The following is a 27,738-nucleotide window of genomic DNA, read 5'->3' as shown; positions in this document are numbered from 1 at the left end:
TCGGGAGCCCCGCCCCCACCCCCCACCCGGAGCCCACGCCCCAAGCACGCGAGGCCGGCGTTCGCTGCGCCCAACCCTGCGGCCCAGGGAACGGACCCTGAGCGACGTCACAGTCACTTCCTATGTAACACTCCGCCAAGAGAGAAAATAGTCCTCAACCCATATTGCGCCCGCTCCCAAATACTAGGCGACGTATAAAATCCCAGAGTCTCTTCGGACCCGATTATGGCTTTGAGGCCTCGGAGCGACCTTCCGGAACGCTAAAACTGTATCTTTCCCGGGACCAGCAGGGGAAGTAGTTCCGGGCCACGGTAGGCCGACGGGTTCCTCCGCAGTGGGGGAAAGAGAATGGCGACCTCGTCGATGCCGGAGTCGAAGAGGAACGTGACTACGACAGCCTCGGGTGAGCTTCGGGTAGAGTCAGGCAGCCCCACCGTACCCAGCCGTAGAGTGAGGTCACACTGCGGTAATACCCGGAGGCGAGGTCCCGGGCCGGCGGGGCTGTCCGAACCAGGGCCCCGGGGTCCCAGGCCCTTTAGTCGCTCTCGCACTTGCCTGAGCGGAAACCCGGTGCCGCCACAAGATGGCGTCGGGCCTGGAGCACAGGCAGCGCCGGGGACAGCCCCGAGTCGCCAAGCCCCGAGACCGTCGCTGTCTGCCCCCTCCGCAGGGGAACCGTGGGGGAGCGAACCACTGACCCAGGGGGCCAGCGGGCTGTACCACCGACCCTGCACCGGAGGGACGCGGGGGCCGAAGGGCTGAACCACTGAGCCCGGATGGGGCCCACACAGAGAAACGCTCCACGAGAGTCGTGGGGGCGAGGAAGAGGGTCAAGATTACCAGCCATTGACCATCCTCACGGGGAAGGTCTTTAGCCTGGGAAGCACGCCTTCTCCGTCCAGTTTTTCCCAAGCTCCCCTCGCAATACACCAGGAAGCCCCGCCCCGTCGGAGACTCAGTCTTTGCGTCTGCAAAATGGGCGCAGGGGTGCAGCTGGGTGGCCCGTGGTTGCCGGGGCTGGGGAGGTGGCCCACTTGTTCCAGCCCCAGTCACCTCTCTTCACAGAGTGAAGTCCCCAGACCCTGGTCTCCCCTGTCAGGCAGCCCGCCGATGCGATGGAGGAGAACGAGGTGGAAAGCAGCAGCGACGCGGCCCCTGGGCCTGGCCGGCCCGAGGAGCCCTCTGAGAGCGGCCTGGGTGTGGGCACCTCGGAAGCCGTGTCCGCCGACAGCAGCGACGCCGCGGCTGCCCCGGGCCAGGCAGAGGCCGAAGACTCTCGAGTGGGGCAAAGCTCGGACAGTGGCAGCCGCTCTCAGGTATGGACCGGGCTGGACGGCGTGGGTGGAGGCAGGGACCGCGAGCAGCCGTGCCTGGTAGCAAGAGGAAACAGTCTGCAAGGCCCGTTTGTAGCTAATACTTGTTTCTGGTTTACTGTGAGCCAGGCACCATGCCAAGCCCCTAAAATGGATATTCTCATTTCAGCTTCACACCTTCTAAGACACATACCATTTCCCCCACATCTTACACAAAGGAAAGCCGAGGCTCAGAGTTCAGACAGAGCCAGGATTCAAATCTAGGCTGTGGTCTTAGCTACTGTACTACCCACAGTCCTGCCTCACACTTTGAGAGGCAGACGTCCAGGTGAGGCATGATAGCTCATTGCCTATAATCCCAGCACTTTGGAAGGCTGAGGTGGGAGGATCACTTGAGCCCAGTTGGAGACCAGCTTGGGCAACATAGCGAGACCTCATCTCTACCAAAAAAAAAAAAAAAAAAAGGCAGGTGTCCTGGGTTAAGTCTGGGTCCTGCCTCCAGTTTACTGGGAAACCTCTTGGAACCTTGGTCGCGGCTAAAGTAGAGCAGAAATACTTGCTTTCAAGGGTGCTTGATTGTGAGCCCCCACCAGACAGTGTCTTGCAAACATTTTGTGTACCATCTCCTCCTGGCTCTGCCACTTCCTAGCCTTGCGGTCTTGAGCAAGCTACCCAACTTCTAGCTCTGCTTCCTTGTCTGTAAAGTGGGAATGATAAATACACCGGCCTCATAGACTTTTTGTGAGGACGAAATGATGAATTAACATATGCAAAGCTAGTAATTAAAGCAGTGCTCAGTGCACTGTAAGCACTCAGTAAGTATTAGCCATTCTTATCTGCAAGATAATGATTCTGTTCAGTATGTCATGTGATAGAAGTACACGGCAGTCAGTGGTCCTCACTTTGGGGTCCTGGAGTTTCATTAGTTCAGCAGAGACGGGGCCTACCATGTGCTCAGCATGTGCTGGGCCCTGGAGACACAGCAGAGGAAAAAACAAGTTTGGTCCAGGCCCTCGTGGAGGGCACAGTCTGGCATGGAGGCCAGTGAACCACACAGTGGTGTGGTGCTAGGGACATAGGCAGCTGCAGCACTGAGGGTGAAGTCCTGACTTGGCCTTGGAGTCAGCGTTGACTTCCTAGACGAGGTACCAGCTAAATGGTGGTCAGAAGGCTGGGTAAGAGCCGTAGTGATGGCTGGGAAGAGTTTCAGGTGGGGGGAACGAGTTATGCAAAAGCCCAATGAAAATAGCTCCCCCTGGCTATGGTGTAGACTGCAAAGGAGTCCCTTCCCTTATTTCGAGGTAGCCCCTGATGAGATCCAGAGACACGGTGACTTTTTCTTGGGTGACTTTCTCTGTGACTGGAGGGCCTCTCCCAGTGGTCCTCAGTGGGGCTGAGGGCGTGAGTGGCTCCACTGACCATGTTCTTGGGCCAGAGAGCTCTGTCTAGCAAGTGGGAGCTGGCAGGCTGCCCTGCCGCATACCTGGCTGCTAAACTCCTTCCTTCCCTGTTTCATGCCCCTCAGGAGGAGGTGTCCGGGAGCAGCTCAAGTGCAGACCCCCTGCCTAATGGTTACCTCCCTGATTCATCGTCTGTGTCCCACGGACCAGTGGCAGGGGTGACAGGCGGTCCCCCAGCACTTGCGCACTCCAGTGTACTCCCAGACCCCAACATGCTGGTGTCTGACTGCACAGCTTCCTCCTCGGACCTGGGCTCAGCCATCGACAAGATCATCGAGTCCACCATTGGGCCCGACCTCATGCAGAGTGAGTCAAGCAGAGGAGCCCCACAGGGGTTTCCCTGCGGTGTCTGGCAGCCAGCTGTGCCCACCCCAGCTGTGTGAACTCAGGCAGATTGCTTTCCCATGCACAGTGCAGAGTGGGAACAATCACCCCTGTCTGATGATGGCAAATAAGGATTTCATGAGACAACATGGTAAAGTTCTCAGCATGGCGCCTGGCATATGACATGCTCTTTTTTGTGTGTGTGATGGAGTCTTGCTCTGTCACCCAGGGTGGAGTGCAGTGGCGCAATCTCGGCTCACTGCAACCTCTGCTTCCCAGGTTCTAGCAATTCTCCTGCCTCAGCCTCCCGAGTAGCTGGGACTACAGGCGCACGCCACCACACCCAGCTAATTTTTGTATTTAGTAGAGACAGGGTTTCACCATGTTGGCCAGGATGATCTCGATCTCTTGACCTCGTGATCCAGCTGCCTTGGCCTCCCAAAATGCTGGGATTACAGGCGTGAGCCACCGCGCCCGGCCAAAGCTCTCAATAAATAATAGAAACTGTTATTGCTTACCTTGTGCCCGGGACTGTTCTAAACTTTACATACAGTAGCTCATTTAATCCTCCCAGTAACCCCAAAAGGTGGAGGGTGTTGTTATACTCACAATCCAGATGAGAAATCTGAGGCACCGAGGACATGCATAACTTACCGACTGTCACCAGCAAGCAGTGTGGCATGTCAGGCCGTGAGCTCCGACAGTCTGACTCCAGAGCTGTGTCCCAGGCTGCAGTACAGTGGTGCATGGTAGTGCACTGCAGCCTCAGACTCCTGGGCTCGAGGGATTCTCTGCCTCTGCCTCCTCGGTAGCTGGAATTATAGGTGCATACCACCATACCTGGCTTACTAAAATTATTTTCTCTCTTTATTTTTTTATTTTTATTTTTTTAAATTTTTATTTATTTATTTATTTTTTTGAGACGGAGTTTCACTCTTGTTACCCAGGCTGGAGTGCAATGGCGTGATCTCGGCTCACCGCAACCTCCGCCTCCTGGATTCAGGCAATTCTTCTGCCTCAGCCTCCCGAGTAGCTGGGACTACAGGCACGCGCCACCGTGTGCAGCTACTTTTTTTGTATTTTTAGTAGAGATGGGGTTTCACCATGTTGACCAGGATGGTCTCGATCTCTTGACCTCGTGATCCACCCGTCTCGGCCTCCCAAAGTGCTGGGATTACAGGCTTGAGCCACCGCGCCCGGCCTATTTTTTTATTTTTTATCTTTCTTTCAGAGGTGGGGTTTTGCTGGGTTGGCCAGGCTGCTCTTGAACTCCTGGGTTCAAGCAGTTCTCCTGCCTCAGCCTCCCAAAGTATTGGGATTACAGGCATGAGCCGTGGCACATGGTGCTGTACCCACTTTTTATTAATGACGTTTATAGAGGCTATAGCACCTCAAAAAGCTCTGGGATAGTCTGGGAAGCCAACCCTAAGAAAGGGGTGCAGGGGCTGGTCCTTTACCTTGAGAAGTTTGGAGAGGAAGGACTTTCCAGGTTTGGTGATCGAAGCCCAGACAGCTGGAGTAGCTGTGGCACCCTGTGTACGTGTGGGCCAGCTGCTGGGGCAGCATGTACCCAGACCTCCAGATAGCCTGCCAAGGGAGTCAGCTGAGGCTCCGGGGCGACACAGCTGATTTGCAGTCACACATGGGAGTCAGAATGAGTGTGGACCAGCCCTGCTCACAGGCCAGAGTAGAGCCCCTGGGGGTGGGCCTGTTGCTGAGAACCCCTCCCCAGGAGGTGTGACCCTTCCCCATCTCTGTCCAGGCTGTATTACTGTGACCAGTGCTGAGGATGGCGGGGCCGAGACCACGCGGTACCTGATCCTGCAGGGCCCAGATGATGGTAAGACCCAGGCGCCAGACTCAGGGAGGCCTGCAGTGAGCAGAGGGATAGGTGAGGACAGGCTCTGCCACAGATTCCCCGTGTGGCCCTGGCAGGGGCCCTGGGGCCTTAGTTTTCCTACTAATGGGGTGGCCTCTGGTGGGGAATTTGGTTCTGTGCTCCCTGGGCCTGCCAGGAAAGGGTAGCTACAGCTCACAGCCAGTGCTTTCCTCCATATAACCCCCTCCAATTGCCTCTCCCACCCCCAGGAGCCCCCATGACATCACCAATGTCCAGTTCCACCTTGGCCCATAGCCTGGCAGCCATTGAGGCCCTGGCCGATGGCCCCACATCCACATCCACCTGCCTGGAGCCCCCTGAGGAGGCACAGGGTGGGCCCAGCTCCCCGGTGCAGCTGCTCCCAGCCTCTGGTGCCGAAGAACCGGACCTGCAGAGCCTGGAGGCCATGATGGAGGTGGTGGTGGTGCAGCAGTTCAAGTGCAAGATGTGCCAGTACCGGAGCAGCACCAAGGCCACGCTGCTGCGCCACATGCGGGAGCGCCACTTCCGTCCAGGTGCATCAGCTGCAGCCTACCTGCCTGGACTGCATGGGTGGGGGTGGGGCGCTGGGAGCCAAGCAAGGCAAGGCTGTCTTACCCTCCTCCCACCCCCAGTAGCCGCAGCTGCAGCAGGAGTCGGTAAAAAAGGACGTCTACGGAAGTGGAGCCCCTCCGCCAAGACGCAGCAGGAAGAGGGACCAGAGGAGGAGGAGGATGACGACATTGTAGATGCCGGAGCCATAGACGACCTGGAGGGTAGGCCACCATGGTTCCTAGGCCCACCATCCCTGCGTCCATCTGCACATACTCACTGAGCTCCTGCTGGCTACTTGGAGGGCCAGGAGAGAGGAACTGGCACGGACACATCACAGGTCCCTCCAGGATAAGACAGAGAAGGTTGTACTCCAGGACGAGGACCTTTGTGTGCGGTTGTGCAGGCTGCACACTGCAGAAGAGCACAGGGGGCCCTGTTCACATTTGTCCCACAGAAATAGAGTACGAGTAAAGATGCGAGAGAAGGTCCTCGCCCTGTTGCTCAGGCTGGAGTGCATCGTCATCATTGTTGCTCACTGTTAACTTGAATTCAAGCCATCTTCCCATCTCAGCTTCCTGAGTAACACGAGTGCCTGCCAGCAAGCCTGGCTAATTTTTTAATTTTCGTAGAAACAGGATCTCCCAGCCTGGGCAATGTGGCAAAACCCCGTTTCCACGAAAAATCCAAAAATTAGCCCTTTGTGGTGTGTGCCTGTAGTCTCAGCTACTTGAGAGGATCACTTGAGCCCAGGAGGTCAGTGCTGCAGTGAGCTGTAATTGTGCCACTGCACTCCAGCCTGGGTGACAGAGTGAAACCCTGCCTGGAAAGAAAAAAAAAAAAAGAAAGAAAGAAAATGCCGGGCATGGTGGCTCATGCCTATAGTCCCAGCACTTTGGGAGGCTAAGACGGGTGGATCACTTGAGGTCAAGAGTTTGAGACCAGCCTGGCCAACATGGTGAAACCCTGGCTCTGCTAAAAATACAAAAAAAGTAGCTGAGTGTGGTGGTAGGCACCTGTAATGCCAGCTACTTGGGAAGCTGAGGGAGGAGAATCACTTGAATCCAGGAAGCAGAGGTTGTAGAGTCAACTGCGCTCCACCGCACTCCAGAGTGGGCAACAGAGCAAGACTCCGTCTTGAAAAAAAAAAAAAAAGAAAAGGAGGGAGAGAAAGAAGGAAAGGAAGGGGAAGGGGGAAGGGGAGGAGAAAAGAGGAAACAGGGTCTCGCTGTGTTGCCAGGCTGGTCTCAAACCCCTGTCCTCAAACGGTCCTCCCACCTCAGCCTTCCAAAGTGCTGGGATTACAGATGTGAACTGCCATGCCTGACCCTAAAATACCATTTCGGTATGCAGTTATTATAACAATTATTAGTGAGTTTTTTAATACCAGTGTTTTGAAACTCATTATTTTATACATAATTCTATCTCAGTTTGGACTAGGCATATTTCAGGTGCTCCATAGCCACCTACGGCTGGTGGCTGCTGCTTTGGTTAGAGCAGTCATCGAGTTTGTAGATTCAATGTTTATTTAAACTTCTTTCTAACAATGGCTAGACAGTGTCTGGAGGAAGGGGTGCCTTTTCCCTGTTCACATGAAGGTGCTTTATGAGCTGGTGGTAGGTGCCAGGAAGGGTGCAGAGAAAGAACTTCAGGATCCCAGGGCAGGAACACTCAGAGTCAGCCAGGGAGACCAGGAAGACTCTGGAGGAAGCATCGCTGTGGGCTTGAAGGAAGTAGGCAGGGATGGGGAAGTGAGCTGGGCAAGGGGTCAGGGTGGGTCCCGCCGCTGTTCACCATCTTTACTGCCCCCCCACAGAGGATAGCGACTATAATCCAGCTGAGGATGAACCCCGAGGCCGGCAGCTTCGGCTCCAGCGCCCCACCCCCAGTACCCCAAGGCCCCGAAGGAGACCCGGCCGGCCCCGGAAGCTGCCCCGCCTGGAGATCTCAGACCTCCCAGATGGTGAGCTTGGCCTTGGGAGGGGCTCGTGTGGGTGAGTCAGGAGTGGCCTCAGTCCCTGCTTACTGCTGTGGAGTTCTGGGGAGTTGAGTGTGCCTTACAGGGCAGCCGTCCCATACTGGGTCACCTGTAGGCTTCCTGGGAAAGGGGAAAGCCCTCAAAGACCCAAGCTCAGCAAACCCTGACTCAAGAAACTCAGCTTTATGGAAATGCCTTTCATCACAATTTGTCACAGCAAAAGAGAAATTTGGGTCTTTACTGCTGAATGAGTAAGTTTTAAATACTACTGAAATGAGAACAGAGGAATAAATCTGAGGCCTGGGACTGTCAGAGGAGCCCTGGTTGAGAGCGTTACTGGCTGGGGACAGGAGGGACCCAGCTGTGGTGTGAGCACCAGCTCTGCCGCCTGCAGTCTGTGTGTCTTGGAGCTTAAATCTCCTTAAGGGTCAAATGCACACAAAAGAGTACAGTGGCAGCTGTTTGTGGTTGAAGAACCGTTGTTTTTTTTTTGTTTTGTTTTTTTGTTTTTTTTTTTTTTTGAGACGGAGTTTCTCTCTTGTTACCCAGGCTGGAGTGCAATGGCGCGATCTCGGCTCACCGCAACCTCCGCCTCCTGGGCTCGGGCATTTCTCCTGCCTCAGCCTCCTGAGTAGCTGGGATTACAGGCACGCGCCACCACGCCCAGCTAGTTTTTTGTATTTTTAGTAGAGACGGGGTTTCACCATGTTGACCAGGATGGTCTCGATCTCTCGACCTCGTGATCCACCCGCCTCAGTCTCCCAAAGTGCTGGGATTACAGGCTTGAGCCACCGCACCCGGCCTTTTTTTTGTTTTTTGAGACGGAGTTTTGCTCTTGCTCAGGCTGGAGTACAGCGTCATGATCTCAGCTCATTGCAACCTCTGCCTCCCAGGCCTCAGCCTCCCGACTAGCTGGCTGGGATTACAGGCACTCGGCACCACACCTGGCTAATTTTTGTATTTTTAACAGACGCGGGGTTTCACCCATGTTGGCCAGGCTGGTCTCGAACTCCTTCCCGACCTTAGGTGATCTGCCCACCTCAGCCTCCCAGAGTGCTGGGCATGAGCCACCACACCTGGCCTGTTGTATTCTTTAATCTCTGTTTCAAAAAGGCCTTTTTGGTGAGGCATGTATATGGAAAGTTACACATACTCTTTGCAGGTCAGTGAGTTTTCACAAGGTGCACACCCCTGTGTAACCAAGGACCTGTGTGTGACCCAGTCAAGAAACAGCATTACCAGCATTATCTGTGGTGGTGTTAATTTTTCTAGTATATATTTAATATTTTAATTTTTTTTCTTTTTTTTTTTTTTTTTTTTTTGAGACGAAGTCTCACTCTGTAGCCCAGGCTGGAGTGCAGTGACACAATCTTGGCTCACTGCATCCTCTGCCTCCCAGGTTCAGGCAATTCTTCTGCCTCAGCCTCCTGAGTAGCTGGGATTATAGGGGTATGCAACCACGCCCAGCTAATTTTTGTGTTTTTAGTAGAGACGGGGTTTCACCATGTTGGTCATGCTGATCTCGAACTCCTGACCTCGTGATTCACCCGCCTCGGCCTCCCAAAGTGCTGGGATTACAGGCGTGAGCCACCGCGCCTTGCCTGTTGATGTTTTTGAAGAGGTAACAGATTTAGATCGTTCAAACTTCAAAGGGTTTGCAAGCATGAGTCAAGTCTTCTCCTTCCTTCCCCCTCATCAGCCCTCCAGCTGCCGACCTCCCTAGGGAATGGCAGTGTTACAGCACTGCTATTGCTTTCCAAGCCTTAGAATGTTCTGCGAGGTCACCAAAGCCACCATTCTGGCCTCCCTTGGACAAATGGGGCAAATGAGACTCCGGAAGAGGAATGGCTTTGCCTGTGGGTACACAGCAGGTCAGTGACAGAGCCAAGCCTGGAACCCAGGTCTCCTGACGGGGAGGTCCCAGTTCTCACTGTTGCTCTAATCCAGGCTAGGTCCTACGGTGCTGACCGAATGTCGGCTGTATCGGGGGGTGGTATCCACACTGCCCTCTGCCACAGCCTGTCTGTGTCATGTGACTCCACGCACCCATCAGTGGTCTGTGATGAGAGGATGCGAGGATATTGTGGCTGGCTCTGGCCCACCTTTCCACATCTGTCCTGGTTGTCAGTGGCTGGCTTTGACCTGGCATGTCCATGGCAGGTGTGGAAGGAGAGCCTCTCGTGAGTTCCCAGAGTGGCCAGAACCCTCCAGAGCCACAGGATCCCGAGGCTCCCAGCTCCTCAGGCCCGGGACACCTGGTGGCCATGGGCAAGGCAAGCAGGACCCCTGTGGAAGCGGGTGTGAGCCAGTCAGACGCAGAGAACGCAGCCCCCTCCCGCCCAGATGAGCAGGACACGCCGCCCCGGCGCCGCGGTCGGCCTTCCAGGCGCTTCCTAGGCAAGAAATACCGCAAGTATGTGGCGCAGAGGTCAGGGTGGGGGAGGATGTGGTGAAGCCCCAGCCCCACCAGACGTTCCCCCCGACCCTTCTTCTGCAGGTACTATTACAAGTCACCCAAACCACTTTTGAGGCCCTTCCTGTGCCGCATCTGTGGCTCTCGCTTTCTGTCCCATGAGGACCTGCGCTTCCACGTCAACTCCCACGAGGCCGGCGATCCCCAGCTCTTCAAGTGCCTGCAGTGCAGCTATCGCTCTCGTCGCTGGTCCTCGCTCAAGGTGCAGCAGCCAGAGAGGCTTGGGCTCATGGGTGGGTGAAGGAGGCAGGCAGAGGCCAGCTGGGGCCACCGAGGGAGAACGGAGTCACACAGCATCCTGGGTCACCCTCGCCTGCTGCTCTTCAGGATGTGTGTCCTGGCTCACTGGCACACTGAAGAACACCCGGCTCCTTTGACCCTGCGGGAATGTGGGGAGGGGCTGGGGGGCTGCCACGGGTGTTTCTGCAGGCTGCAGAGGGCACCGGTGCAGCATGTCTTCAAGAGTGCTGTTGTGGATGTCACAGATGAGCTCGTTCACCACCACAGATGGCGTAAAACTGTTTTCATCTGATTCCGTGTGTTAGATTTCCAGCAGATGGCAGTCATGTGTCTCAAGAAAAGTGTTCCTTTAAGGCCAGGCATGTAATCCCAGCACTTCAGGAGGCTGAGGCAGGCAGATCACCTGAGGTTGGGAGTTTGAGACCAGCCTGACCCACATGGAGAAACCCTGTTTCTACTAAATTACAGAATTATCTGGGCGTGGTGGCACATGTCTGTAATCCCAGCTACTCAGGAGGCTGAGGCAGGAGAATTGCTTGAACTCAGGAGGCAGAGGTTATGGTTAGCTGAGAATACGCCATTGCATTTTAGCCTGGGTGACGAGCGAAACTCCGTACCCCCTCCCCAAAAAAAAGAAAAGTGTTCTTTTTTCTGCTTAACCCAAAGCTAACATGTGGCCTGCAGCAGCCCTGAGCCTTTTATGCAATACCTGTATAATTAAATCCTTTTGCAGCCCAGTGAGGTTATAGGTGTCCATAGTCCCATTTTACTGACCCGGGAAACTGACTCGGCCTGGCTAGTGTGCGAGTTGGCAGCTATGGGAAAGGGTACTTTCAGGCATGGTGGTCAGAGCGAGACCCTGCGCTGTGTGCATGCTGTGCTCTGGGCTGTTCTCAGTTCTGCAGAGAGGATGTCCCATGGCACAGTGGGAGAGGTGCAGGCTGTGGCAGCATGCTGCCTAGCTTCGGCTCCAAGCTGTGCCATCATAAGTTCCTTCCACCCTGAGACTCAGGTTCCACCTTTGTCAAGTTGTGAGCCAGCACAGAGGCTGGCACAGAGTGAGTACTCTCGCTGGGGTTAGTCCCTGGGCCTTCCCAGGCTTTGACCTGTTCATCAGGGTGTGTCATCCACATGCCTGTATTCTGTGAGCAGCTCCCGCAGCAACCCTAAGGCTGTGGCCACAGGCGTGGTGGAGTGGAGATGGGAGAGGAGGCCCAGCCCACCATCCTTTTGTCTGTCTCTCAGGAGCACATGTTCAACCATGTGGGCAGCAAGCCCTACAAGTGTGATGAGTGCAGCTACACCAGTGTCTACCGGAAGGACGTCATCAGGCATGCAGCTGTGCACAGCCGGGACCGGTCAGTGGTGGGTAGGGCCCGGGCAAGAGAGGCCAGGTTGGGTGGGGAAGTGGCGGCCCAGGATAACCACAGTTCCCACTTATCCATCGCCTGCTCTGAGCCAGCCCCATCTGTTGCACATTGCAGACTGAGCAGAAAGGCGGTTCATTGCAGATCATCTGGCTTAGAACAGGGCAGTACCAGGGCCTTGAGGTCCCCAATTCAGCCTCTTATCTCTTGTAAGCTTTAGTTTCTCATCACATGGGGACAGTTGTTGAGGGCACTGAAGGAAATTGTGTACCTGAAGTTCACTAAATAATCCAAGATCTTCCAGACTGCAAGTCTTAGTCGTCTCTCGTAGGCTGAGAGTGCACCTGAGACACAGAAACAGAAGTCCTTAGGCGCCTAATGATTGCTCACAGGATTAGAATTAGATCTGGAGCTTCAGGAAGGAGATACCTTCATTAGGGGTGGTGTGTGTGCAGAGGTTGGAGACAGAGGCCCGCTGGGATGGCAACTCCAGCTGTGTGTGTGGAAAAGCCAACTCAAGACGCTTGCAGGCTGCTTTTTGAAAAATGCACAAAAAAGGGTTCTGTGGCCAAGTAAGATAGGCATAGGATCACCAGCTTACAGAGCTGTTCAACATCTCTTTCCTGCAGGATTTCTTAGTGCCTTTCTTGACTGATTGATTGACAGAGTCTCACTCTGTCACCCAGGCTGGAGTGGAGTACCACAATTACAGTTCACTGCAGCCTTGACCTCCCAGGCTTCAGCAGTCTTCCTGCTTCAGACCTCCAAGTAGCTGAGACTACAGGCGCTTACCACACCCGGCTAATTTTTTATTACTTATTAATTTTTTTTTTTTATGGAGACACTGTCTTGCTGTTGCCCAGGCTGGTTTCAAACTCCTGGCCTTAGTTGATTCTTAGAACCTTTAATATGCAAATAACATTTTGTGATTGAGAGAGAGAAAGAATGTACCATTTCACAAATATATTTGAGTGCAGAATGTGTTGTTTACAGCCTGCCTCTTAGCATTTTCCCCAGTGCACTCCAGCTGGGGAAGCGCTGTTCTAAGAGAAAGGGGCCTCGGCAGGGAGTGAGCTCAGAGCGGGTACTAGGCCTGTTCAGTGTGAGAGGGTCTAGGGTGGGCTTGGGGAAGCTCTGGTCTAACTCCTCGGCCTTTTCCCCCCAGGAAGAAGAGGCCAGATCCGGTGAGTCTGGGGTGCTGGCCTGGGAAGGGAGCCTGCCCCAGGGGGTTGTTTATAGGGGCGGGGGCAAGACGGGAGGTTTTATCCTCCCTCCTCCCCTTCTCTCCATCTGGCCCCTTCTTATCCCTTCCCAGACTCCAAAGCTGAGCTCTTTTCCCTGCCCTGTGTGTGGCCGTGTGTACCCCATGCAGAAAAGACTCACGCAGCACATGAAGACACACAGCACTGAGAAGCCCCACATGTGTGACAAGGTGGGTGGGGGCCAGGGAAGGGCTGGGAGGAGGGCCTTCCCTGGGTGATGGAGGGTGATTGCCATCTCACTGCTCCCCATCACAGTGTGGAAAGTCCTTTAAGAAGCGCTACACCTTCAAAATGCACTTGCTTACGCACATCCAGGCTGTCGCCAACCGCAGGTACATCCCCTCGGAGGCCCCTTGGGACAGGAGCAGTCCCCGGCTCATCACTGAGCTTCTCTCCCCCTAACCGTTTCCAGGTTCAAGTGTGAGTTCTGCGAGTTTGTTTGTGAAGATAAGAAGGCACTGCTGAACCACCAGCTGTCCCACGTCAGTGACAAGCCGTTCAAATGCAGCTTTTGTCCCTACCGCACCTTCCGAGAGGACTTCTTGCTGTCCCATGTGGCTGTCAAGCACACAGGTCAGGCTGGGCACACCTCAGCCCCACTCACCAGCCCTCAGCTCCCTGTACCCCTGACCAGAAGCTCAGCTTTCATCCTCTTCCCCCTCAGCAGCCCCAGCCACAGAAAGCCCAAGTCCTTCAGGTGTAAAGAGAATTTCCCATGGGCATATTCATCTTTTTTTTTTTTTTTTTTTTTTTGAGACAGAGTTTCGCTCCTGGTACCCAGGATGGAGTGCTGGAGTGCAATGGCACGATCTCAGCTCACCGCAACCTCTGCCTCCCGGGTTCAACAATTCTCCTGCCTCAGCCTCCTGAGTAGCTGGATTACAGGCACGCACCACCATGCCCAGCTAATTTTTTGTATTTTTAGTAGAGACGGGGTTTCACCATGTTGACCAGGATGGTCTCGATCTCTTGACCTCGTGATCCACCCGCCTTGGCCTCCCAAAGTGCTGGGATTACAGGCGTGAGCCACCGCGCCCGGCGGGCATATTCATCTTAACCTGAGCCTGGGTTCCCGCTCAGCCTACTGTTCTCTGGATGGCTCTGGACTAGTTGGTGCCCTTTCTGAGCCTTCCATATTTATGAAATGGGGAGAATCATGGCTCACATCTGTAATCCCAGCACTTTGGGAGGTCGAGGTGAGCAGATCACGAGGTCAAGAGATCGAGACCATCCTGGCCAATATGGTGAAACCCTGTCTCTACTAAAAATACAAAAGTTAGCTGGGTGTGGTGGCACATAGGACAATCGCTTGAACCTGGGAGGTGAAGGTTGTAGTGAGCTGAGATCGCGCCAGTGCACTCCAGCCAGGTGACAGAGCAAGACTCCATCTCAAAAAAAAAAAAAGGGGCCGGGTGCGGTGGCTCAAGCTTGTAATCCCAGCACTTTGGGAGGCCGAGGCGGGTGGATCACGAGGTCAAGAGATCGAGACCATCCTGGTCAACATGGTGAAACCCCGTCTCTACTAAAAATACAAAAAATTTAGCTGGGCATGGTGGCGCATGCCTGTAATCCCAGCTACTCAGGAGGCTGAGGCAGGAGAATTGCCTGAACCCGGGAGGCGGAGGTTGCGGTGAGCCGAGATCGCGCCATTGCACTCCAGCCTGGGTAACAAGAGTGAAACTCCGCCTCAAAAAAAAAAAAAAAAAAAAAAAAAAAATAGAAATGGGGGAATCGGAAGTGCCTTCCATATGGTTGTGATGGAAGTAAGTTCCATTTGTTCCTTGAGCCCTGTGTGTGCTAGCACTGGGGCTGGAGAGGAGGCTCTCCTAGGCCCTGCCTTGGCAGGTGAAACTGCAGAAACAGTGGCGTTTGCTTGGCCCGCAGATGCTGCACTGCAAACACTGGTTTTTTGGTGCCTAGCTCTCTGGTCAGCACACTAGGGGTTCCCTTAGCCAGAGTCCTGTGATGACCCACAGGAGGAGGGTGTGGTCACATGACCTTGCAAATAGGCACGCACGGGAAGGCTGTTGAGTGCAGAGGGCGGCCCTGTCTCATTCTTGTCCTGGGCTACCAGAATGAACAGCAGCATGTGTTTGCCTACGTATGGGAATGCATCGCTGGAAGTGAGTCAGCTGGAGAGATCCGTAGCGTCAAGAAAGGACTCCTAGAGGGGTCGGCTAGGGGTGGGCAGACTTAAGCATGCCCCAACCTGTGCCTCCAGGGGCCAAGCCCTTCGCCTGCGAGTACTGCCACTTCAGCACACGGCACAAGAAGAATCTCCGCCTGCACGTACGGTGTCGACACGCAAGCAGCTTCGAGGAATGGGGGCGGCGCCACCCTGAGGAGCCCCCCTCCCGCCGTCGCCCCTTCTTCTCCCTGCAGCAGATTGAGGAGCTGAAGCAGCAGCACAGTGCGGCCCCCGAACCACCTCCCAGCTCCCCAGGACCTGAGGTAAGCCCGGCTGAGCAGGCAGCAGGCAGGAGCTTGCGGGCGTGAGTCAGGATGAGAGTGACGCAGCTTCTTCCAGCCCCAGCTTCATTTTCACGTCGAGGAGCAATAAAGCGATCCCTGCCCCCTTCCTCTCTCAAGACTGTAGTAAAGACTTGCTGAGTCACATGTACGCCCGCCCTAAGCTTAGAGGAAGGGTGGCTTTCTAGTGCTGGTAATAGAGAATGGAAATGCCAGTAACTTCACTGTGATCACGGTTTTTTATTCTCTCTTACACAAGCACTTCACAGGTCAGCAGTCTAGGGCTGATGTGACGATTGTACAGTCATAAGGGGCTAAGCCGTCAGTGTCCTTGCCCAGTCATCTTAGGCATATGACTTTCGTCTTTCTAGTTGCCTGATAGTCCGGTATAGCTGCAGGAGCACTAGCCTTCCCGGCCACATCCCGGGCAGGAAGCAAGAGGAAGGCATGGGGGCGGAGGCGGAAAGGATACCTGCCATCTGTCGATCTTCCTCATGAACTTCACCTGAAGATCGTTGCTTAGTCGTGTGACCACACTTGACCTAGCTGCAAGGGAGGCTGAGAAATGCAGTCTTGGGGCTGGGTACATTGCCACCCTGATGAAAATCAGAGTTCTGTTAGCAAGAAGAAAGAGGAGGATAGAAGAGGAGGTTGGACACAGGACAGGTAGCTAACAGTCTCTGCCGAGTGAGCCGACACAGTATCCCCGGAAAGATGGACCACATAACGTGCTGGTAGATCACGGGCCCTGGAATCACACAGTCACGGGTTCAAGTCCTCACCCTGCTATGTATTAGGAGTGGGATTCTTGGCCAGCCACTTCACCTCTCTGAGCCTTAGTTGCTTCCTCTTTAGTAATGAGCTGTTATATTTTGAAAAGTGGTTATGGGCTGGGCGCAGTGGCTCACGCCTGTAACCCCAGCACTTTGGGAGGCTGAGGTGGATGGATCATTTGAAGTCAGGAGTTCGAAACCAGCCTGGCCAACATGGCGAAACCTCATCTCTACTAAAAATATAAAAATTAGCTGGGAGTCATGGCGGGCACCCGTAATCCCAGCTATTCAGGATGCTTAGATACAAGAGTCACTTGAACCCAGGGGGCAGAGGTTGTAGTGAGCTAAGATTGCGCCACTGTGGGTAACCCCCTACATGGGCACCAAGGAAGGAGAGCTGTGCAAGCACCAGGCACAATTAGTGCCTGAAGAATATCTTAGTTTATAGTGTTACTACTCAGTTATTTCCTTTATATAATCCTTTATATATAATCATGTATTAGTTTATAGAATTAGTGCCTAAAGTATAACTTACTGCTTACATATACCTAGCTTATATAATCATACTTACTACTTATCTCTGCCGTACTTAGTTCCATATAATCTTTCAATATAATCATGTAAGTATTGTAGTCAGAGCTGTACCAACACATTTAGTGCTGAATTATATAATCCTTCTATATAACCATATAGAAGTTTGTAGTAGCAGGAATGCCTAGAGCAGTCACAAAGCGGAAGCAGTATGTGGGAAAACAGCCAGACCAGGACAAGAACCAAAGTCCCAGGTGGTGGCGTCCCTGCCTGAAAGGGCATACGCTGTATGGCAGGCTTGGAGCAAGAGCCTCTCCTGAAAAAGGAGTTGTAGTACCTTGCATCCAGTTCCTGCGGAAAGTAGGCCTCAGGCCTGAGATCCTGCAAATAACTGAAGGAGAAGAATCCCTCTGGTGTGACTGGGTCACGGCGGCTCTATACTCTGTCAGCCTTTTCTCGCTTCTGTACTAGCTCAAATCATCCTCCTGTAAAATAGAGCACAAGTCTGTCAGCTCCCACTGCATTGGTTTACAGTATCTTTCTGTAAGAATCCTTTGAAGTCTCCAGCCCCCAGAGAAGTGTTACGCACGACACCTCTTGCACACAGCCCACCTCCTTGCCTCCGTGCCCATGTGAGGGGTTACCCACGTGCTACTGCACAACAGCCTGCATGGCAGAGAGAGACTCTGTCTCAAAAAAAATGAAAATCTTATGAAGGTGAAATGGGCCAACAGATGTAAAATGCCTGGCAGATCGGAGGCACTTGGTAAATGGCACTTGAATCCGGGTCAGCCCCTCTCAGGTGTAGCCATATCTCCACGCCATAGATACCCGCAGAGGCGACACCTTTCCAGTCATCTGAGGCTCCCTCACTGCTCTGTCCTGACACCCTGGGTGGCGCCACCATCATCTACCAGCAAGGTGAGCTCTGTGGGAGGGTAGGCGCTCTGAGTGGGGCAGGGGCAGGTCGTGCTGGTGGGGGCTGGAAGATGGGGAGGTGGCGGTATTGGGTGCCGGTTTTCTAGCACTTTGTCAGGCTTGGGTCCCACCCCACCCAGGAGCCGAGGAGTCAACCGCGATGGCCACGCAGACAGCCTTGGATCTTCTGCTGAACATGAGTGCTCAGCGGGAACTGGGGGGCACAGCCCTGCAGGTGAGCTGCCTTGGAACCTGCTCCCCTTGCCAGCTACCGCAGGTGCCCAACCCTGCACTGGACACAGACTAGAGGACACAATGAATCACAGCTGCCCCGCCCTTGGGAGCTACCCAGTAGTAGAGAAGACAGATCGCTGAAGTCCCATGGGCAAACACAGGAAGAAGCTGTGCCAGGGAGGCCGCAGGGTCTCCCATCCATTCTCCAGAGTCACAGAGACCTCTGCCAGGTGGAGCGAGTATGCACTGCCCCCGTGGTGGCATCTAGTAGGGCTCTGTTTTTTTTGTTTTTTTTTTTGTTTGTTTGTTTTTAAAGATGCCAAGTCTCACTCTGTCACCCAGGCTGGAGCGCAGTGGTACAGTCTTGCCTCATTGCAACCTCTGCCTCCCAGGTTCAAGTGATTCTTGTGCCTCAGCCTCCTGAGTAGCTGGGACAACAAACGCCCAGCTAATGTTTTGTATTTTTAGTAGAGACAGGGTTTTGCCATGTTGCCCATGCTGGTCTGTAAATCCCAAGCCCAGGCAATCCACCCATCTCAGCCTCCCAAAGTGCTGGGATTACCGGTGTGAGCCACCAGGCCCGGCCAGGGCTCTGTTCTTGTTTGGTCTTCGTCCTACCTCTGGAGCCACCATGTGCCTGTGGGTACCCCCACATGGGTCTGAACTAGCTTTCCATCTACAACAGTGCCCTCATTCCAGGACACCACCTACAGCCTGCAGACATCCAGGGCTTCCTCTAGATCAGACCACTCTCTCGAGTTCCTGGGGTCTTGATTCATGCCCCTCCCCACCCACCTCTTCACATCTGGCCTGGTCTCCAAGGCAGGGGGAAGTTTATTAGCCCCTCCTGTTTCCCAGCCTCATGAGAAGATGGAGAGTGTATTTTTAAGATGACAAATTCCAGAAATCTTTATAGAGTTTAGTTCATGGCAATTAGGGGGTCTATAGAGGTTTTACATTTTTAGATAGGAAAATCTATTAATCTTTTACAGTTTTGCCTTTGGTATCATCACTACAAAGACTTTCCCAACTTGCATCCCAAGGTGACATAAACATTCATTTATATTTTTTTCTTAGGTTTTTTTTTTTTTTTTTTTTTTTTTTTTGAGACGGAATTTCGCTCTTGTTACCCAGGCTGGAGTGCAATGGCGTGATCTCAGCTCACCGCAACCTCCGCCTCCTGGGTTCAGGCAATTCTCCTGCCTCGGCCTCCTGAGTAGCTAGGATTACAGGCACGCGCCACTATACCCAGCTAATTTTTTGTATTTTTAGTTGAGACGGGGTTTCACCATGTTGACCAGGATGGTCTCGATCTCCTGACCTCGTGATCCACCCGCCTCGGCCTCCCAAAGTGCTGGGATTACAGGCATGAGCCACCGCACCCGGCCTGGATTTTATTTTTTAAACTTAAACCTCATTCCACCTGGAATTTATTTCTGGTGTATGCAGAAATGTGGGGATTTTTTTTTTTTTTCCAGAGTCATCCAATGTGATATGTTCATTGGTATCTCTTCCCCTGTGGTTTGAAGTGTCCTACTTATATACTAGATTCTCATATATGTAGGAGTCTGTTTCTAGACTTCAGTTCTGTTCTATTGATATGTCTCCTGTTCCCATGCCAATCTCATGGTAGAGCTGTGGTAGAGTTTTTCTGCTTACAAACGCACATGCTTATAAAAGAAACAGAATGAACATTAGAAAATGTTTTAGTTCTATAGGGTGCAGCCCTGTAGGGTTCTGTGAGCCCCTTCCTGCTGGTGCAGACACAAGAAACTGTAGAAATGAAAGACAGACACAGAGGTAGAGAAAAGAGAGTTTGGGCTTGGGGGTCCACTGCCAATCAACGCGCGGAGACCTGCAGTGGCCCTGAGTGCCTGGACACTCTGACTTTTATTTAGTACAAAGCAGTGGGCAGGGAAGGTAGGGTGACAAATGGTGGTCAGTGATAGGGTCAGGTAAATCACGTGTCTTGAAGATAGGGGGGCCCAAGACTTTCAAGTAGCCGAGGCGAGGAGAAAACCTAATGCATCAGTGCTCTTCACGTGTCTGTCAGAAATGTCAGGACACTAAGATTATATTACTAATTATTAATTCTAATACCTAGACCTTTGCTCCTTAAAAAATAGGCTGGGCGTAGTGGGTCACACCTGAAATCTGGGAGGCTGAGGTGAGTGGATCACAAGGTCAGGAGATCGAGACCATCCTGGCCAACGTGGTAAAATCCCATCTCTTCTAAAAATGCAAAAATTACCCGGGCATGGTGGCATGTGCCTGTAGTCCCAGCTACTCAGGAGGCTGAGGCAGGAGAATTACTTGAACCCAGGAGGTGGAGGTTGCAATGAGCCGAGATCAGGCCACTGCACTCCAGCCTGGGTGACAGAGGGAGACTCTGTCTCCAAAAAAAAAAAAAAAGAGGGGGATCTCACTATTGTTGCTCCTCAGCGTCATCTCTTTTTTCACTAAACAGTGTGTGAGGCCAGGCATGGTGGCTCATGCCTGTAATCCCAGCACTTTGGGAGGCCGAGGCGGGGGGGATCACAAGGTCAGGAGATTGAGACCATCATGGCCAACATGGTGAAACCCTGCTTCTCTAAAAATACAAAAACTTAGCCGGGCATGGTGGTGCGCACCTGTAGTCCCAGCTACTCAGGAGGCTGAGGCTGGGGAGTCGCTTGAACCTGGGAGGTGGAGGTTGCAGTGAGCCAGATCATGCCTTTGCACTTCTGGCTGGTGACAGAGTGAGACTCTATCTCGGGAAAAAAAAATAATAATAATAATGGCGTGTGATGCACAGCCTGGCCAGCACCTGCAGTCACCCTCATTCTCCTAAGATCTCCATCTCGTATCTCTGTATCATTTCATCACATGGAGGTTCTCAGCTATAGTTAGGCAGTCCTTTGTTAGTTGAGTTCTTTTGTTTTTTTATTAATTCAAGCAGTGCTTCAGTGTACTTACATTTTCAGTGCCCGTAAAGAGTTTTTTATTTTTTTGAGTCAGATTCTCACTTTGTCGCCCAGGCTGGAGTGCAGTGGTCTGATCTCAGCTCACTGCAATCTCTGCCTCATCCTTCTGATTTGCTGGGATTACAGGTGCACGCCACCATACCCAACTAATTTTTTGTATAGCAGAGACAGGATTTCACCATGTTAGCCAGGCTGGTTTTGAACTCCTGACCTCAAGTGATGGGCCTACCTCAGCCTCCCAAAGTGCTAGGATTACAGGTGTAAGCCACCGTGCACAGCCAACATTTTTGTAGGGTTTTTTGTTTTTCTGTTTTTTGAGACAGAGTCTCGCTCTGTTGCCAGGCTTGAGTGCAGTGGCGCGATCTCAGCTCTCTGCAACCTCCACCTCCTGGGTTCAAGCAATTCTCCTGCCTCAGCCTGTTGAGTAGCTAGGATTACAGGCACGTGCCACCATGCCTGGCTAATTTTTGTATTTTTTGTAGGGACGAGGTTTCACCACTTCGGGAGGCCAAGGCAGGAGAATTGCCTGAGCCCAAGAGTTTGAGACCAGCCTGGGCAACAGGGGGAAACCCTGTCTCAAAAAAAAATAGCCAGGTGTGGCAGTACATGCCTGTAGCCTAGCTGCTTGGGAGGCTGAGGTGAGAGGATTGCTTGAGCCCAGGAGGTTGAGGCTGCAGTAAGCTGTGATCACACCATTGTACTCCAGCCTGAGCAATACCATCTCAGAAACAAACGTAATTGTGTGACTGCAAATGAGGTTGAACTTATGTTCAGAGACGATTTTATCCCTTTTCTAAAGGACCTGTTTGTATCCTGTATCTGTTTTTTTATTAAATTGTTAGTTTTTAGTTATTGCTTTGCAGGAACTCCATGAGGGAAGTCCACCTTTTATCTCTGAGTTGTTAAATATCTCCCCAGCCCAATTTTTCGTTTTCTGACTTCATTTTATGGTTAGTTTTGTTCTAGATTTTATCTTTCCCTATCATGAATAGAAAAATCTCCCCACTCCAATTCTAAAATGCTTACCTAATTTTCTTTTATTTAGTTTTATGAAGCCAACTGTGGAATACAATGTACGCTGGAACTCTTTTTTTCTAAGTGATTTGTCACTTGTCACCACTATTTCTCGACTGCAGTGCTGCTGACATGTTGGGGCAGATACTGTTGTGTGGTAGGGCGGTCCTGTGCATCACGGAATGTTCAGTAGCACACCCGGCCTCCTCTGCTGTGCGCCAGTACCCTCCCCCTCCTGTTGTGACAAGAAGTGTCTTCAGACATTGCTAAGTGTTTGTGGGGGGCAAAATTGCTCTGCCCTGTTCCTGTTGATCTGTTGCCAGTTGCTGAGTGAGATTTGGGAAGCCAGAGTGTATTTTAGAAAGAACTTGAGTTATACAAATGAGTGATGGCAGCACTGGTCTGACAATTGTGTGTGGGTACATCTGGGGGCACTGAGATTGGAGAGGGGTCTTGCGTACCCACTCCTGCCACAGACGCTGCCCATCTTGCCCCCCCGCCCCCCCATGCCGTTGCAGGTGGCCGTGGTGAAGTCGGAGGACATGGAAGCGGGGTTACCATCCCCTGGTGGGCAGCCCTCCCCTGAAGGTACCACTCCACAGGTGGTCACCCTCCATGTGGCAGAGCCGGGGGGTGGTACAGCAGCCGAGAGCCAGCTAGGCCCTCCTGACCTACCACAGATCACCTTGGCATCTGGTCCATTTGGTGGGACTGGCTACAGCGTTATCACAGCACCTCCTATGGAGGAGGGGACGTCAGCTCCTGGCACACCTTACAGGTGAGACCTACTGCCTGCAAGGCTGCTTTCAGCTCTTGGTAGGTGTGGTGCATCAGTCCAATTTTGGGCCCCACCCAAGCCTAGTTGGCTGGAGGCAAAAATCCCAATACACATAAAGTGATTGGTGGTGGAGTTTACTTTTCTCGGAAGGTCAAGAGCTACTGTTTTTTGGCCACTTAAGATATTCCAAGCACTTGGCACTTGTGATGGTACCTAAACCATTCCCATGAGATCAGGTTTCCCTTGTTTAACAAATGAGGAAATGGACTAGGGAGGTTAAGTAACTGGCCTGAAATCAGACACGAGGTAGGTGAGATTTGGGCCCTGACCCTTTGGTTCCCATGCCCAAGGGCTCTTTGGCTTGGATGATCCCGGTGTTCTGTTCTGACATTCTGATCAAGCTCAGGCTTTTTTTGCCAGCATTTGAGGCCTGGCACCTGCACTTGGCATCTCTACAGTGAAATAGCTTGGGCAGGTATGTTTGTGTTCACCAAACTCTTAGGCCTTCTGAGGAAGTTCTGAATCCAAGTGTCAAATTGTTCAGCTGGGTTGGGAGTCAGGGTCCCTGGGCCTGTGCCCTTGGCCAGCACCTGGGTGGCAGGTCCTTATTAGCCCTGCCTCCTCCTCTAGCTCCTGGTGGTGGATTCACTGTTTGCTACTGGTTGGCCTGGTTGCTCTGTCCTGCTTGACTTGGCCAGACTTGGGCTAGACCCCTCTGCCTCACTGTGTGCCCCTCACCTCACCACATTTACCAAGGAGGACAAGGATTACCAGTTTTTGAGAAGGACTTATGCCTGACTTGTAATCATTTACAGAAGAGACAGTAGAGGGCAATTTGGTAACAGGGCAAGCCACAGTTGAACTCTGGGCCCTTCTGATTTGAGTCCATCTGTGGTGACAGTCACTCCTCAGTTGATGCCTGTTGCTTGGGGAAGGGGGCTCCTGTGGCCCTCCATCTTCTCCTAAAACCTCTGTGCCCACAGCGAGGAGCCCCCAGGAGAGGCAGCCCAGGCTGTGGTTGTGACTGACCCCCTAAAAGAAGCTGGCACCCACTACATCATGGCTGCTGATGGTACCCAGTTGCACCATGTCGAGGTGAGGCTTGGGAAGGCCAGCCCCCGCCCCGCCCCAACTCCCCTACCTCCCTTGCCTTCTTAGCACCTCATGCTCCGTCTCTCCACAGCTCTCCGCAGATGGCTCCATCTCCTTCCCAAGTCCAGATGCCCTGGCCTCTGGTGCCAAATGGCCCCTACTGCAGTGTGGAGGGCTGCCCAGAGATGGCCCTGAGCCCCCATCTCCAGCCAAGACCCACCGGATAGGGGACCCCCAGAGCTCTGCCTCCCCACCTCCTGCCACCAGCAAAGCCTTGGGCCCAGCAGTGCCCACCTCACCACCATCCGCAGGCACTGCAGCATCAAAGAAGTTTTCCTGCAAGATCTGTGCTGAGGCCTTCCCTGGCAGAGCTGAGATGGAGAGTCACAAGCGGGCCCACGCTGGGCCTGGTGCCTTCAAGTGCCCCGACTGCCCCTTCAGTGCTGGCCAGTGGCCTGAGGTCCGGGTAGGTGCTGGCTGCCCCTGTGTTTTTGCTGTCATTCATTGGGCCACTTGTTTGTATAACAAACCTTTATTTAAAGTGCCCTTTCAAGCCAGATCCCCTGGTCTCCTCTGAGGGAATGAGATGGGTTAGAGATGACTCAGCAAGGTTCCACCTCTCAGCAAGCTTGGTCTGGTGGGGAGGCAAACCAGACACAATGTGACTAATGCCAGACAGTGTTTCGAGTGTGAACCAAGGGTGCGTGGCAGAGAGCAAGTCATTTGAACTTGGATGTGCTGGGGAAAATGCCACAGGAGGGATGGCTGAGCTGGGCCTCTAGGAGCAAAGGCACAGAGCTGTGTGACAGAGGCATAGCTAGGGAGACTCGAATGTGTAGAACAGGGGTCCCCAACCCCTGGGCCACATCCGTGGCCTGTTAAGAACCAGATCACACAGCAGGTGAGCGCACATTACTGCCTGAGCTCCACTTCCTGTCATAGCAGCTGCGTTAGAGACTCATAGGAGCACAGCCCCACTGAACTGTGCATACAAGGGATGTAGGTCGCACGCTCCGTAGAAGAATCTAACTAATGCCTGATGATCTGAGCTGCAAGTTTCATTCCAAAACCGTCACCCTGCACGTGCTGGCAAAAAATTATCTCCCATAAAAGCAGTCTCTGGTGCCAAAAAGGTTGGGGACCACTGGTCTAGAATACTGAGGGCACAGAGGTTCAAGGTGGTTAGGGAGCCAGTATGAAGCAGGCGAGTAGGCAGGTTCTGGGGCAGGTTCGCAGCCCCGCTTGGGGCCTCCCTGTTTGCCTGAAGATTTCCAGTTTTCATATCCTATCATGCACTGCATCCTCCCCGGAGTCAGAGGGAAGCAGGGCCTAGGGCCTCTCTCTCCAGACAGAGACAGAGGCCCCGTGAAGCAGGCCTCAGCCCTAGAATATCAGGGCTCGATGGGACCTGCACAGGTCCCTTTATCCACACCTGTAAGTTACATATGGGTAAACTGAGATTATCCAACTGACCTAATAAGGATGGAACCTATAGCCTTTCACTCTTGGGACACAGCAGCACCAGATGTTGATCTGGCTTGGCCTTTCTACCCAGCTTCTTGTTTGCACCCAGGAGTTTGGTTTCCCAGGTCCACTTTGCCTAGTTCCCTGACCAGCTGTTGGCAGGGACCTGGCAGTTTGTTGCCATCTATCCTGACCCAGCTGATGCCCCCAACTCGGCCCTCTCTGCAGGCACACATGGCGCAGCACTCAAGCCTGCGGCCCCACCAGTGTAGCCAGTGCAGCTTTGCCTCCAAGAACAAGAAGGACCTGCGGCGGCACATGCTGACTCACACCAAGGAGAAGCCTTTTGCGTGCCACCTCTGTGGGCAGCGGTGAGCCAGATACCAGTGGGTGGAGACTGCTGGGCATGTATGGGGGAGCTAACCCGAGCCACCTTTCATCCCCAGTTTCAACCGTAACGGACACCTGAAGTTCCACATCCAGCGACTGCACAGTCCTGATGGGAGGAAGTCAGGAACCCCTACATCCCGGGCCGCTACCCAGACCCCAGCCCAGACCATCATTCTCAACAGTGATGATGAAACACTGGCCACCCTGCACAGTGAGCTGCCCCTGGGGCCACAGTGTGGGCACCGGGATAGATCCAGACTTGGGCCACTGCCCCAAAAAGCACCTCTGGGCACAGTAGAGGCTGGGGCATTGCAGGTTTTCCTGGACCCCAGGTGAGCCTCCTCTCCTTTCTGCCCAGCTGCACTCCAGTCCAGTCACGGGGTCCTGGGCCCAGAGCGGCTGCAGCAGGCACTGGGCCAGGAGCACATCATTGTCGCCCAGGAACAGACAGTGACCAATCAAGTAAGAGTCAGGGTTGGGGGCCCTCTGGCCAGTAACAGGCAGGGGTTGGGGTAGAGAACTGACGCTAGAGCTGACTTTGGTCCTGGCAGGAGGAAGCCACCTACATCCAAGAGATCACCACAGCAGATGGCCAGACCGTACAGCACCTGGTAACCTCTGACAACCAGGTACGCTACCGTTGATCCCCTCAGCTGTGACCATCTACCCTCCCTCCCCAGAACCAACCTCAGGGAGGAGTGACACTTCCCAAACCACCCCTCCTGGGGTCCATGCTCGCCAACAACTGCATTGTTGCTGGTGGGGTCCCTGGTCTTCCACTCTGCCTTCTTAGCTGAGCTCCTGGTGGGTGGGGCCTCAGCACCTGTCGCCTCGCCACCCTCCTCCCACAGGTGCAATACATCATCTCCCAGGACGGTGTCCAGCACCTGCTCCCCCAGGAGTACGTTGTGGTCCCTGAGGGCCATCACATCCAGGTAAGTCAGGCCTGGGATGAGGGTGGGGTGTGGCAAAGGGCTGCACGACCTCTTTCCAGGATCACAGGTTGGCTTCCTTTCTGCAGGTACAGGAGGGCCAGATCACACACATCCAGTATGAACAAGGAGCCCCGTTCCTTCAGGAGTCCCAGGTAGGGCCCTAGGGGGACAGGGAGACCCGCGGCACAGGCAGGGTTTTTCCAGGCCAGCATCTTATCAGCTTCTCTCCTCCAGATCCAGTATGTGCCTGTGTCGCCAGGCCAGCAGCTAGTCACACAGGCTCAACTTGAGGCCGCAGCACACTCAGCTGTCACAGGTACGGGGCTGGACCCTGAGGAGCATGGGGCTGGGTTCCGGCCCAGCTCCTGAGCCTCCAGCTCACCATGCTTTCCCCTCCTCTGGCAGCAGTGGCTGATGCTGCCATGGCTCAAGCCCAGGGCCTGTTTGGCACAGAGGAGGCAGTGCCTGAACACATTCAGCAGCTGCAGCACCAGGGCATCGAATACGACGTCATCACCCTGGCCGATGACTGAGCCCCGAGGGCCCAACACAGATCACGGATTTGAGGCCAGCCCTCCTGGGGGTAGGGGACCACCAGGAGTCACCTCCCTCTTCATTTAGAATCTCTAGATACTGGATAGCCAGTATCCTGTCATTCCTAGGGAGCCAGACCTGTTGTGTTGGGGTTAAGGGTAGCCATGGGCCCCAGCCAGGATGTGCTGTGTGCCCCAGCCTGCGGGCAGGCTTTGAGAGAGAAATTTATTTTTGTTTGGATAGACCCACTGGTCTCTCAGTCTCAATAAAGGGACCGGAGTCCAGTCCTGACCAGCCTGCCTTGTCTGCTTTCTGCTGCAGCCTGAACCAGGCCAGGTCCCGTGAGGTAGAGGTTGTGTGGCTCCACAGCGTGCCCTGCCCTGCCTCTCTTAAGTCCGGTGATCCACCGGCAGGGCAGAGCCTTGCTACAGAGGCCTGGCAACGAGAGGCGGCTGAGCCACCAAGAGCCCCAGCCAGCACCTTCAGACCTGCTTCCTCCCTGGGCCCTCGGGAGCATGCGCTCTGTGCCTATAGGCCCTCCTCAGAGGGCCACACAGCACCAAGGCCCTGGTGGCTCTGAGGCTGCTCTCCTGAGCCTCAACTGTGAAGCACACCCAGCTGTCCACTCACTGTGAGGATCCAAGGCCAGCCAGAGTCTGACTTCGGTTTGGGGACAGGCACAGCTTCCTGTGCTCTGATCCCCGGGGGCATTCATGCAGGCCCTGCGAGTGGGGTTTGCAACTAGGGGGTGCAGGGCCTTGGACTCTTCAGACCTCCTGAGCACAGGCAGAGGCCACCAAGGACCCGGCTGTGTGA

General features: G+C 53.7%; 1 protein-coding gene across 4 annotated transcripts; it reads left to right on the top strand.

The window, feature by feature from the left end:
- The first annotated feature begins 314 nt into the window (after positions 1-314).
- Positions 315-27,213, top strand: ZNF335 (zinc finger protein 335). 4 transcript variants are annotated; one of them, XM_003936468.4, is made up of 28 exons: positions 315-403; positions 1,066-1,316; positions 2,839-3,079; positions 4,860-4,937; positions 5,186-5,491; positions 5,591-5,731; positions 7,324-7,470; positions 9,646-9,898; positions 9,983-10,160; positions 11,444-11,556; positions 12,731-12,749; positions 12,881-12,997; positions 13,083-13,159; positions 13,240-13,400; positions 15,049-15,278; positions 17,428-17,521; positions 17,659-17,753; positions 22,248-22,507; positions 23,491-23,602; positions 23,691-24,065; positions 25,292-25,434; positions 25,510-25,664; positions 25,812-25,915; positions 26,005-26,082; positions 26,305-26,388; positions 26,475-26,540; positions 26,623-26,704; positions 26,794-27,213. In XM_003936468.4, the coding sequence occupies exons 2-28, from the start codon at positions 1,116-1,118 to the stop codon at positions 26,919-26,921; spliced, it is 4,038 nt and encodes a 1,345-aa protein (XP_003936517.1). In that variant the 5' UTR covers positions 315-403; positions 1,066-1,115; the 3' UTR covers positions 26,922-27,213. The 4 variants fall into 4 exon arrangements, with proteins under 4 accessions (XP_003936517.1, XP_010345224.1, XP_010345225.1 ...); XM_010346922.3 differs by lacking the exon at positions 315-403 and having other exon boundaries at positions 571-1,316; positions 5,594-5,731; XM_010346923.3 differs by lacking the exon at positions 315-403 and having other exon boundaries at positions 571-1,316; positions 26,797-27,213.
- The last annotated feature ends 525 nt before the right edge of the window (positions 27,214-27,738 follow it).

This window comes from Saimiri boliviensis, chromosome 9 (assembly GCF_048565385.1).
Source record: "Saimiri boliviensis isolate mSaiBol1 chromosome 9, mSaiBol1.pri, whole genome shotgun sequence".
In the NCBI taxonomy this organism is placed as follows: Eukaryota; Metazoa; Chordata; class Mammalia; order Primates; family Cebidae; genus Saimiri; species Saimiri boliviensis.
This window is presented reverse-complemented; position numbering and strand designations above follow the sequence as displayed.

Bases quoted from the DNA above. Each gene is read 5' to 3' on its own strand.
- ZNF335 (XM_003936468.4), top strand. From the start codon at position 1,116: ATGGAGGAGAACGAGGTGGAAAGCAGCAGCGACGCGGCCCCTGGGCCT. The intron at 15,279-17,427 runs GTAAGCCCGGCT...TCCACGCCATAG, and splicing joins CCAGCTCCCCAGGACCTGAG to ATACCCGCAGAGGCGACACC. The intron at 17,522-17,658 runs GTGAGCTCTGTG...CACCCCACCCAG, and splicing joins CACCATCATCTACCAGCAAG to GAGCCGAGGAGTCAACCGCG.